Source organism: Cnephaeus nilssonii (assembly GCF_951640355.1).
Source record: "Cnephaeus nilssonii genome assembly, chromosome: 12".
NCBI lineage: Eukaryota > Metazoa > Chordata > Mammalia > Chiroptera > Vespertilionidae > Cnephaeus > Cnephaeus nilssonii.
In genome coordinates, this window is record NC_137083.1 from 8,189,386 (window position 1) to 8,200,648 (window position 11,263).

At 61.0% G+C, this 11,263-nt stretch overlaps 1 protein-coding gene across 1 annotated transcript; it reads right to left on the reverse strand.

Annotated features, from left to right (window-relative positions):
- Nucleotides 1-620: 620 nt before the first annotated feature.
- Nucleotides 621-10,756, reverse strand: GHRHR (growth hormone releasing hormone receptor; the record flags this gene model as incomplete). Its single annotated transcript, XM_079786833.1, has 13 exons — nucleotides 621-746; nucleotides 2,939-2,980; nucleotides 3,533-3,662; nucleotides 4,239-4,330; nucleotides 5,002-5,071; nucleotides 5,623-5,683; nucleotides 5,907-6,060; nucleotides 7,375-7,507; nucleotides 8,201-8,298; nucleotides 9,300-9,397; nucleotides 10,057-10,164; nucleotides 10,330-10,432; nucleotides 10,700-10,756. 13 exons carry the CDS (start codon nucleotides 10,754-10,756, stop codon nucleotides 621-623), a joined length of 1,272 nt encoding a protein of 423 aa, XP_079642959.1.
- Nucleotides 10,757-11,263: the final 507 nt, after the last annotated feature.

Consider the following 11,263-nt stretch of genomic DNA (forward strand, 5'->3'; position numbering starts at 1 on the left):
GCCAGATGTCAGGCACATACCCGGCAGCGGGTGTGTAAGCTAAAAGGACAGACACACAAAACACTCCCTGTTTTGCAAGAACACACAGAAACACAAATGTTCCCATAAACACGGGAATGTTTGCCTGCGGGAGGAGGGAATGGGAGCGGAGGGGGAAAGCAAGGGGAGTCCGTGTTCAAGCGAATTAAACAAGGCGATCCCTGCAGACAGTCCACGATGGTGCGTCGCGTGGACCGAGGAACAATGCAGGCGCCGTGCCCCAGGGATCCGAGCGAAGGCTGTCCATCCGCCACCCGCGAGGCTCGGGCGTTCACGCACACGTATCTATTCATCACACGTTTATTGGCTCCTCTGGCCTTGAGCCACAGCTCAGGCGCTAGGAGGAGGCCCATGAGAAGAACAGAGACAGAGGAACCCGGGAAACCAGAATTAGACACACAGGGACCCGGGGGAAAGAGCCAGGGACAGGTAAAAGGGGCCACCCTGCCCAGGGCTGGGCAGCGGCTGGGGTGGGGCTGTGAACTTGGGGCTCCCAGGAGGTCCCACTCCTTCGGAACGTGGTGGACCCGCGGTAGCTGCCCAAGTTCAGGTGTGGGCTGCAGGCACGTGATGTGGGCAGCCTAGCACACAGACGTCACCACCTTAGTCCCTGGGCGGAAAGGCACTGTCCACGGGGCACGGGTCCTCCGGGCCGGCAGGAGCTCAGGGTTGTGGCCGTGCCATCTCCGGGAGAGCTCGGTCCTCACCTCCAGGGACAAGGGGGATGTGAGAAAGGTCCCACCGCCACTCCTTGACTCCACCCCAGGGGGCCTGCGAGTGTGGGAGAGCCCACGCAGGAGAAACAGACAGGCTCGCGGCAGGAGAAGCCACGGTTGGCACAGCCACGGCTAAGCGCTGCCTCTGAAGGTACTACTTCCTCCTTCCTGGATATGTTTCTGGCCATTCCCTTTAGCCCCTGTCTCTGCCTTTTAGCACTGCCTTTGTCTGGGCCCAGATAAAGACACTGATGGGTGCTTTCTCGAGTTTCTGGCCAGATAACTACTCTGTCCTCCCTGAATAGCGTAGACCCGTGGTCGGCAAACTGCAGCTCGCGAGCCACATGCGGCTCTTTGGCCCCTTGAGTGTGGCTCTTCCACAAAATACCACGGCCTGGGCGAGTCTATTTTGAAGAAGTGGCGTTAGAAGAAGTTTAAGTTTAAAAAATTTGGCTGTCAAAAGAAATTTCAGCCAAAACTGGTTTGGCTCAGTGGATAGAGCGTCGGTCTGCGGACTGAAAGGTCCCGGGTTCGATTCTGGTCAAGGGCATGTACATTGGTTGCGGGCACATCCCCGGTAGGGGGTGTGCAGGAGGCAGCTGGTCGATGTTTCTCTCTCATCGATGTTTCTAGTTCTCTGTCCCTCTCCTTTCCTCTCTGTAAAAAATCAATAAAATATATTTTAAAAAAAAAGAAATTTCAATCGTTGTACTGTTGACATTTGGCTCTGTTGACTAATGAGTTTGCCGACCACGGGCTTAGACCACCCCCCGCGCTGGGGTTCAGCCCTGCCATTGCCCACTGAGCTGAACTGTGGCCGCTGGGAAACCTGTCCAGAGAACATGGCCTCGAGGGCGAGAGGACCCCGCACGCCGCCTGAGGACCTGCCGGGCGGAGACTGACAGTGACGGAAAGCCAAGTGGCCTGGGAGGTGCAGGGGGAAGGTCTGCGCCCTCACTTCTCACGGGGCTGTCGGGGCAGAGGGAGCTGAGGCTGTGGTGAGGGCCAAAGGGGGGCAGATTTCTGTTCAACATCAAGGTGAGCTGTCTGGCCACGGAAAGGGCTATTCAGAGGGAGTAAGCTCCCCATCACCAGAAGTATGTAACTATCTGGTCCTCAACACCGCTTCCTGGGAAAGTCCTTTACAAATCGCTGTGGAATCCCCTTCCCCGGGCCCCACCGGCCTCAGCCAGAGCCGTTCCTCTCCCTGCATCCCCAGGGCCCATCAGCCAGAGTCTGGAGTGTGAGCAGAGAGGATCAGAGGAGAGGGAGCCAGTCAGACACAGGGGTGGCAGGTGAGGGGAGGGCAGTGCCCCACAGCTGGGGGGTGGTGGTGGTGTGAGGATGGAGGGTGTGTGTTGGAGGGGTTGGGGGTGGGGTGTCAGGCACATGCACCCAGGTCTCCAGCAGAATGCAGAGCCCACAACAAACCCATGGCCACTAGAGGGAGCCCCTGGCTCTGCCTGTGCCCAGAGCGCTGGGCCTGGCCACCTGGGGTGCTGAGTTCAATCCTCCCACCTCTCCCCACAAAGCCAGTCTGTCCTAAGGAATCTATGCCCGGCGTCTTCTGCGTGGGATGTTTCGTTGGCTCCTCTTTGCCATCTCTCCTTGTGTCTACATGGCAGCGACACCATCTATTCCGTCTGTGCTGAGCGTGTCCACCTCTGTCTCGGCTGTTCTTTGTGTGTGACTCTCTCATCCAGGTTTCCCCCCTCTCTCTCTCCGTGTCCCTGGCTCTGCTCTCCATCGTCCCCCCTGTTTCTGCATCCAATTCTTTTTTCCTAGGTCCCTGTATGTCTACCTCTGACTTTCTGGGTTCCTGTGTCTCTTTTCTCTTTCTCTGCTCTGGATCTGGCTTATTCCCTCTCCTACTCTCCCTTTTATCCAATTTTTAGGAACACAGAGCCCACCCCTGGATCCCTCTTCTGATCCTAAAAGGCCTCCCCCACCCCCTGCTGAATGAAGAGTAAAGGTGGCCCAGCCCAGAAGAGGGACGGGTAAAAGATGTTAACAGGAAGCATTCAGGTTCAGCTGGATCCAGCTCAGGACAGTTTCCTACCGAGGATCACAGGAGTCAAGGTTTGGCCTGAGCTGGGATGGGCAGGGTCTGAGCAGGAGACAGGGGTCTGAGGATGGCGGCAGGGAAGGATCGATGAGTAAGAACAGCCTGGAGAGTCACATACCTCTTGGTTGAGGAAGCAATACAGCACGGCCACAATGAAGCCCTGGGGGGCCAAAGAGAAAGGACCGTCAGAGTACCTCGGCCTGGCCTCCAGGTGTTTGTGGTCTTTCTACTCCCTCCCCGCCCCCCCCCCCCCCCCCCCCGCACCTCCCAGGCAGTGGTGTGAGCCAGGTCTTTGAGGAAAAGGGAAGGCAGCTGCATCACTTACTATGTGCCATGCCATTGCCTCATGTAATCGTTCTAGCAAGCCTGCCGAGTCTGTACTGTTGGCCTAATTTCTCGGACTTCCTTTTCTGTGCATCCCCCAGTATTGAGCACAGAGCCTGGCATGTGATGGGTGCTGAGCAAGTGCTGAATAGATTGGATGGATGGATGGATGGATGGATGGATGGATGGAGGGATGGAGGGTAGATGGGTGGGTAGATAGGTGCAGGGGTAGTTGAATGAATAGGGGGATGGACGGATAGAAAAGTGGGCAGACAGATACTGGTAGTTGAATAAGTAGATGAGTGGCTGGAAGGAAGAATAGCCAGCCTCGCTGCCCTGGCAGCCGCTTCTTCCTCCCACCACGGAGGGAGCGTGCCTGTGGGCTCACCTGAAAGGAGCCCAGCCCCAGCTCCAGCGGGAGGCGGAGGCCCAGGCCGGCGCTGTCAGGCAGGAAGTTGAAGATGATGTAGTGAATTCCAAACAGCGGGATGAGGAGAAGGGTTGATTTAGAGAGACGCCTGCAGGAGACGACAAGCCTCAGGCTCCCAAGGCTAGAACTCCAAACTCCCCCCTGCCCCCCCCCCCCCCCCCCCCCCGCCTACTCTCTCTTCCCCCAGCTCTGCAGATCAACGCTACGCCCTGGGGAACGCCATCCTCCCTGCATGCACCCTGGACCTCCTTGCTTTGGGCCCCTGGATCCTGCTGTTCCCTGTGCCAAATGCTCGTCTCCATTTATTCCAGCCAAAGTCCATGCATCTTGAAAAGTCCAGCTCGAAGACCACTTCCTCCAGGAAGTCTTCCCTGACCACCCCTGCCCCCACTCCTCTCTAGAAAGGATCTCCTTCTTCAGGCTCTCGGAGACATTGATCACAGCACTCATCGGCCTATTTGGCCTGGACACTGGCTGTTTGGAGCCTCTATCCTTCCCATCCTACCATCTCCTGGGAGGCAGGGACCAGAGCTAGTCTGTCTCGGGGAACGTGGGGCGGAGCACAGGCCAGGATGGTGAATGCCTCATCGCGAGTAAAACAGAACCACCCTGACTCATGCTCCAGGTATGTCCCGGGATCCCCCATTACGTGCGTGCACGTTACCAGTACTGAGACGGGGCGTGGAGGCTGCCCTGAGCTGGCTCCAGTTTCCTCAGCAGGATGCGAATAATATTGAGGAAAAGCCCAAAGTTCACCTGGAAACAGAGGTGCGGGAAGGTGGCAGACAAAGGTCAGGGGTGGCCCTGGTGACCTGGGGTGGAGTCTCTCTGGGAAACAGAAACCCCAAGTCCTGGAGACACAGGGCTGTGCAGGAGGGTGGGTGCACAGATCTTTGCTCTAGAACGTGTAGCCTGGAGACTGGGAGGTCCCACGTGCCCCCTCCTGAGGGCGGGGGCTCAGGGTCCCCCGTTTCCACCCTGGGCCAAGGGTGGGAGGTCAGGCCTCATCATCCTGCGTTCAGCTCCTCCCAGGGGCTCCTCTGGCACAAAGCACTGGCCTTCACTTAGCACAATTGCTAAGCTGGGGAAATGGGCACATTCGCCAAGGCCACGCCAACCAGTCCTGGCTGCCCCGTTTCCTCGTGGGAGCAGGTGGTGGGTTTCAGCCGCAGCGGTGCCCCCGCCTGCCCGCCCAGCCTCTCACTGCAGTAGTAGGTGAGCTGCAACCAGGCACCAGGTTCGTCCAGAGTCTGAGCCAGAAGGGGCCTGAGTGCTGACCGAGACCACCCCCCTGGTTTTCCCAATGGGACTGAGGTCCAGAGAGGGCCGCACAGCTGGAGTCCTGTCTCCTACGATGTAGGGCCCCTCGGTGGACCCAGGGGGTATTGGCTGACTAAAGCAAGAGGACACTGGCCCCAGGAACTGACCCCAACAGAGAGGACGATGGGCCCTTTGATGATCCACCAGTAGGGGGAGCTGTCGTTCAGGTCCCAGCACCTATGGAGAGGACAGGCCAGGGCTGAGGCTGGTGCCCTGTGCGCCATGGTAACTCATGCGCCTCCCTCCTCCCCACCCTCTACCTGCTGGCCTCCTGGCTTCTGGTTCTGGCTCTGGAGCCTCCCAGCCCTCCCTCCCCCCACAGACTATCTTGTTTCTCAGAGAGTTGGCCCCTTTCAGAGGGGCGCCCCAATCCATGCTGGGCTCACCCATTGTCTCCACCTAGAAGGATAAACTCCTGGGAAATCAGTCTGTTTGCTGATTTCTTGCTGCTGCCAACACTTCCTGTTCCAGGAGGCCCCCAAATACACCCACCACTACCCTCAGCTCTCCCTGAACCCCCAAATCCTAAGAATCTGAGGCCCCTTCCCACTCAGGCTCCCATCCCTCCTGTGCTACCCATGGAAGGCTTCCCCATCTAGCACATTCCCAAGCCCGGGAGATCCTGAAGGCTGGACTGGGCCCTCCTCCTCTCCCATGTTGCCTGAGAGTCCAGCCCACGCCCCCTGGGGACTTGGCACAGGGGTGACAAGGAGGTCCCCCAGACTCACGCAGTATCCTCGAAGGCCAACTTGCAACCCACCCACGTGCCGGTGAAGAGCAGGGGAAGCCCTGTGGGGCACAGAGGGGACGCGAGGGAGGGTCTACATCTCAGCTTGGAGACCTGCCCCCACCTCCCACCACCACTGCCCACCACACAGGGTGCAGTGAAGGCGGGACCGGGGCAGAGCCCAGGGGTCCCTTTCCCATCAATCTCTCTAGGGCTCCTGAGTGGTTGTTGGGAATCCCCACCCTCCACCTCACTCACGGTGCCCGAGCCAGCCCTGGGACCCACCCCAGCTAGCGAGCACCAGCCGCCAGAAGGCCCTCCTGGTGCTGGGCGACGTGGAGGCCAGGAGGCAGGTCAGGTAGACAGCTTCTGCCGACAGCCAGCTGAAGTTGGTCATGGTGGCAAAGTGGGAGCTGGCCACCGAGGCCTTGCACAGAACCTGCAGGCCGGGACACCCATGGGAGCCCGCCCAAGTCTCCCTACCCCACCCGGGCCCCTCCACTTGGCTGCCCCAGAGGGGATGCAGGAATAGCAGGTGGTGGCTGAGGGCACAGATGTGGGACCCAACCGCCTGGGCTCAAATTGACCCTCTACTAGCGGGTCACCTCCCCAGGCCTTAGGCTTTCATCTGTCAAAGGAAAATGCCCAGCACCTCTCTCGTGGCCTCATGGGACTGGGTGGAAACTGGATATCATTGCTACTACCTTCACTCTCACCCCATCTCTCCTGAGCCCCCGTCAGTCCCCAGAGCTGTGGGCAGGAAACACCATGTATTCATGCATGGCTCTGTCCTGCAAACATGGGCGCATGCGTCCACACCTCCGTCCCGGCCTCCGTCCCTGCAGGACCCCCTCAGCTGCCAGAGGTGAGCGCCACCTCTGAGCTCAGGTGGCCAGGCTTGGCCCCAGTCCCACCACTAAGCAGCCAATGACATTGCCCATTGTCATCCACAAAGGAACTAAAATGGAAATGCGTGCGGGAAAGAAAAGGTGACAATACATGCAAAGCATTCAGTGTAATTCCCAGCACATGAGTGCTCCATACACACTGTTATTATCATTTCTCTCATTGACTCCGGTCATCGTTGGTTTGCTCATTCGCTTATCCGTTCATTTCCAGCACAGTCTTCCAGTGCCTTCTAAGGGCTGGGCCTGCACACCCAGCCCAACTGCCTTTATTTTCGGTCTCCCCGCACTCTCCCACCTCCCCTCCCCCATGATGACTTCCCTGCTTCTTGGTCATGCGCAGGTTCTCCTGTGTGTGCGATTGCTCATCCTGGTCCTCCCAGGTAACAGGTCCTCTCTCCCCGCCCCCGGTCACTGCTGCCCACCCAGCTCCAAGCCATCCCCTCCCTGAGGTCCTCCCTCGCTCTCCCCCATCTCTCAGCTCCCTCCAGCCTGTGCCCCCACAACCTGGTCCATTCTGTGCCCTCGGAGGGAGGCTCCCACTCAGCCCAGCCCCTCACCACGGGACGGACGGATGGACGAACGCTCAGGGGCAGGGTGAAATGAAATGGCTGGCGGAGTGGCATGGTCTAGGGTGGGGTATGAGTGGAGAGTGGACCATGGAAATAGCATGGACGGGCACCCTGGTCCAGGAAAGGGCATGAGGCTTTGGGGTGGGAAGGTGGGGGCGGTTCTTGTTCTGTAGTGGGCAAGGCCGAGCCCAGCTTAGCCAACGGGGCTGGGCAGGCTCCGGCAGGAGCAGCGAGTCCCTAACCCCCCACCGCCCGGCGCCCCAATGCGACTGTTACGGTGGAGACGCTGCAGTGGTCCGTGTCCTCGCCGTGGAAGAGGGCAGTGTCCCTCAGGAACACGGCGCCCGCCTTGAGGATAAAGGTGGCGAACAGCTGGGTGTGGATGTAGTTCCGAGGACAGTGGAGCCTCCTGCAGGGGCGGGAGGGTGAGGAGCAGATGGTGATGGGAGAGGGCGGCAGGCGGGAGGAGGCTGAGCAGGGCGGAGGAGGGGAGGGAGGAGCCCAGTGGACTTGGTCGGATTGCATGCCATTGGGTTGGGCTGACCTTGAGTTGTAGCCTGGCAGGACAGCTGACTAACCACTGGCCGGGGCTCAGGGAAGGTGAGGGGACAGGCAACTCCAGTCCCTGCCTTCAGGGAGCTCGTAGTCTGGGGATAGGGGCCCAAGCGGCAGGACCCTGCCCAGGGGAGCCCCCAGGGAACTATGGAGATGAGGCTCATCCCCAAGGACGGAGAACAGCACAGGCCAGGTCATGGGGCTCAGACCCTAAAGCCTGATGTGGGGGGAACTTAAAAGGGTCAATGGTCAAAGGGTTGAAACAATCAAGAAGGGCTGCAAGGAGGAGGCAAGGAAGATTCCTAGAAGAGGGTGGGAGCTGGGCTTTGCTGTAAAGACACTGAGGTGAAGGGAGGCAGGCGTCATGAGCAACTAGAATCCGTTCCCCATGAGCAAAGCTGTAGCGCTGGGAGGGAATGCTGGGAGGGGTCCACGCGTGGGGAAAAGAAGGGAGAGTTAGACATCCACGGGACCAGACACAGAGCCGGGCTCCGTGGACAATGGGGAGGCAGCCAAGGTTTCCGAGCCGGTGACGCAGAGGGCGAACCTGAGAGCCACCAGGATGGCGATGGCCACCAGGAGGGCCACGGTGGAGACGCTGTGGCCCAGGGTGTAGATGACCTTCACCGTGGAGAAGTACGATTTCTGGGGAGAGCGGAGATGGAGAGCGGCAGAAACTGTGTCTTTGGGGGAGGGGAAGCTCTCAGCTCTACCCTGAAACTCCCAGCTGGGGCCAGGGGTGTCCGTGGGGCCGCAGCAAGCTCCCTGCGGACTGAAGTGTCTGTGTCCTCTGCCTGACCCTCTGCTGGTGACAGAGGGGCGGGGCAGGGATGCTCACTCGCGCTGCTCTCCTCTCGGGCTGGGTCAGGCGGCAGCAGAAACTCCGCATTCCTGGGGAACGAGGAAGCCCAGGAGGGAATTGGGCCTGTTTATGGACATCCAGCTCGCTTGTCGGCTTGGGAACACCATGTCCTCAATCATAGGGAAAAACTCCTTTTCTGACCAAGTGTTCTGTCCAAGTCCAGCTTGGACCCCAGAGACAGACAGGGGTGCAGGCAGAGGATGGAGCAAGGGCTCAGCCCCTTGGGGAGGCAGGCGATCACGGCCCCTCTGACTCAGCCTTTTCACCTGAGAAATGGTCAGACTCATGCTTTCCCCTGCAGGGCTGAGGGCAGGCATGTGGGGTGACGGGCGTGGAAGCACCTCAAAAAGCCTTGCTCCATTCGGAGATGTGGGCGTGCCAGCTACCGTAGAGTGCGTGGTTTCCCTCCTCCCCACACCACAGCCGAGCACGCTGCCCACAGCTGAGGACTAGCCGGGGCAGGAGCTGTCCCGGGACCATGCCTGGATCCACCCGAGACTCCGTGCCCTGGAGGCCTGGGCACAGGGAGGGTGGCCAGGGAGGTGGTGGCCAGCACATCTCCTGCCTGCCCTCCGTGTCTCCACCCTCCTAGCAACATGGCCCACCTGCCACCCTTGGGCAGATCGGCAAACCACCCCTCTTGCAGACACTGCCTCCTTCTGGACACCTGCTGTAACTGCCATTCCAGCCCACCGGCTGCAATGGAAAGGCGGCCCCTCGAGTCACAGGGTCCCGGCACCCCCACAGGCATCCATGGCGACCTTTCCTGCAAGAGGCTTCTTACCTCCTCTGTGGGCAGCTCGAGGGGCACAGGGCAGGCCACCGGGTACGGCGGGAAGGGCTCGGACCAGCCGGTGATGGTGCAATCCCGCTGCACGGCGCCTGGGCGGCGGGCGGAGGTGGGGAAGCAGAGGCCTGGTCACACCTTCTCCCGGGAGGGATGGGGCGCCTCAGCCACCGAATGCCCCTTGAGGCGGCAGCAAGAGGTCCTGCCCGGGACACATCCGGGGCCTTCCTCTCTGGCCTCGGAGTCACCATGGGTCAGACGGAGAGCGTCATTCCCTTGGGAGGCAGAGTCCTGAGTTGTGCGCCCAGGGCCCTAAGGGCAGGGGGAGAAGGAGGGACTGGCCCCCCAGACACCCAGGCCAGGGAGTGGAGGCAGAGCAGTGGGGGACCCCATCCCATTAGGCAGCTGGTGGCATCTTGGCCAGCAGGCAGGCTCTGCCCACTGCACCCCACAGCCAGCCCCCCTGCGAACATCCAGGGAAGGATCGCTTGGTGCCAGGCGCTGGTCTAGCACCTCCAGTGCTCTGCTCACGAACCCTCACCCCTGCGAGGTCACAGGCCAGGAAAGCGGAGGGTCGGGGGGTGGGGGCCGGGGGGGGGGGCGGCCTGACTTGCCCAAGGTCGCACTCAAGAAGAGGAAGCTGGTGAAATGCAGGTCTGCCAGCCCTCATGCCAGGGGGTGTCTGCCACATTCCTCTGGCACCACCAGAGGAAAACACCCGACCCCACCCCCCGCCCCACCCGCAGCCCCTCACCTGGCTCTGAGCTGAAGTGAGAGAAGAAGGCTGGGCAGGGGAGGGTCACCCACTCTCCAGAGCCTGCCCCGGGCCAGCACAGCAGCCCGTCCCAGATCACTGGGCAGCCTAGAGGGGTGGGGGCGGCATGGATCAGCCCAGGGGACAGCCCGCAACACCCTGAGGGTGAGGCTGGGAGCGATAGAGGAATCGAAGAAGCCATCCCCTCCTCTCCAGCCCCATACCCCGTACCCCGTACCCCGTACCCCGTACCCCGTACCCCGTACCCCGTACCCCGGGTGGCGTTGGACTCCCCCTCTGCTGCCTGCAGACACGCACTCTCATCCTCTCTCAGCTGGGCAACGAGGTCGCACTCGGGGTGCACAGGGGCCAACACCTGCAGGAAGGAGTTAATGGGGTGGGCCGAGCCCACGGGGTGCCCTTCTGGGAAGGGAAGGGAAGGAAGAGGAGGGGAGGGGAGGGGATGGGGAGGAGGGATCATGGGGGTCAGGAGTTGTCCAAGCCATGGTGCCGCCTGCTTGGTGGGGAGAGACTCCCGCCCTGGGAAGGGCAGTGGGGACCCCCTGGGCTCCAGCTCAACCCCCTGTGCCCCCGAGGCTCTGGAGCCCAGCCAGAGGCAGGAGGGGCTGGGCTGGCTACTCACGGCTGGTAATGGGCTCAGCAAGCAGAGGGTGCCAGCCCCCCACGCCCTGCTGTCCATGGTGGGAGCTCGTAGGGTCCCCTCCGCCAGCCTCTGAGCCTGGCCCTCGTCCCTCCCCTCCCAGGTGGCCAGCTGCACAGGCAGCAGCCACAGAGGGGACAGGCAGCTGAATATTCAGCGGATTGCAGGACGCCGTGCCCAGCTCTGCCGGCCTGGCGTGGGACTCCGTGTCCCCAGCTGGGAGGGGCTGAGCCCTTCCGCTCCGTCTGTAAGTCCACTCGGTGTCTGTCCTGACAGCAAAGGCCCGGGGAGGTGGCAACTAGAGGCCACATCTTGCCCCAGTAAGTGAATATTCTTTGCCACTCTGCTGGACCGTTCTGGGGAGAGCCCTCCCCGCCGATGAGGGAGACTCAGAGAAAAAGCCAGAGACGTGGCCCCCCCGTCAGGGAGCTCCCAGCCTCAGCCAGGGCTGAAGGGTGGGCTCAGGGCTGCAGGACCCAGCGGGGTTAGGGCAAGTGTCATTGGGTCTGCAGAGGAGAATGAGGGGGGGGTGGTGATCGCCTCGTT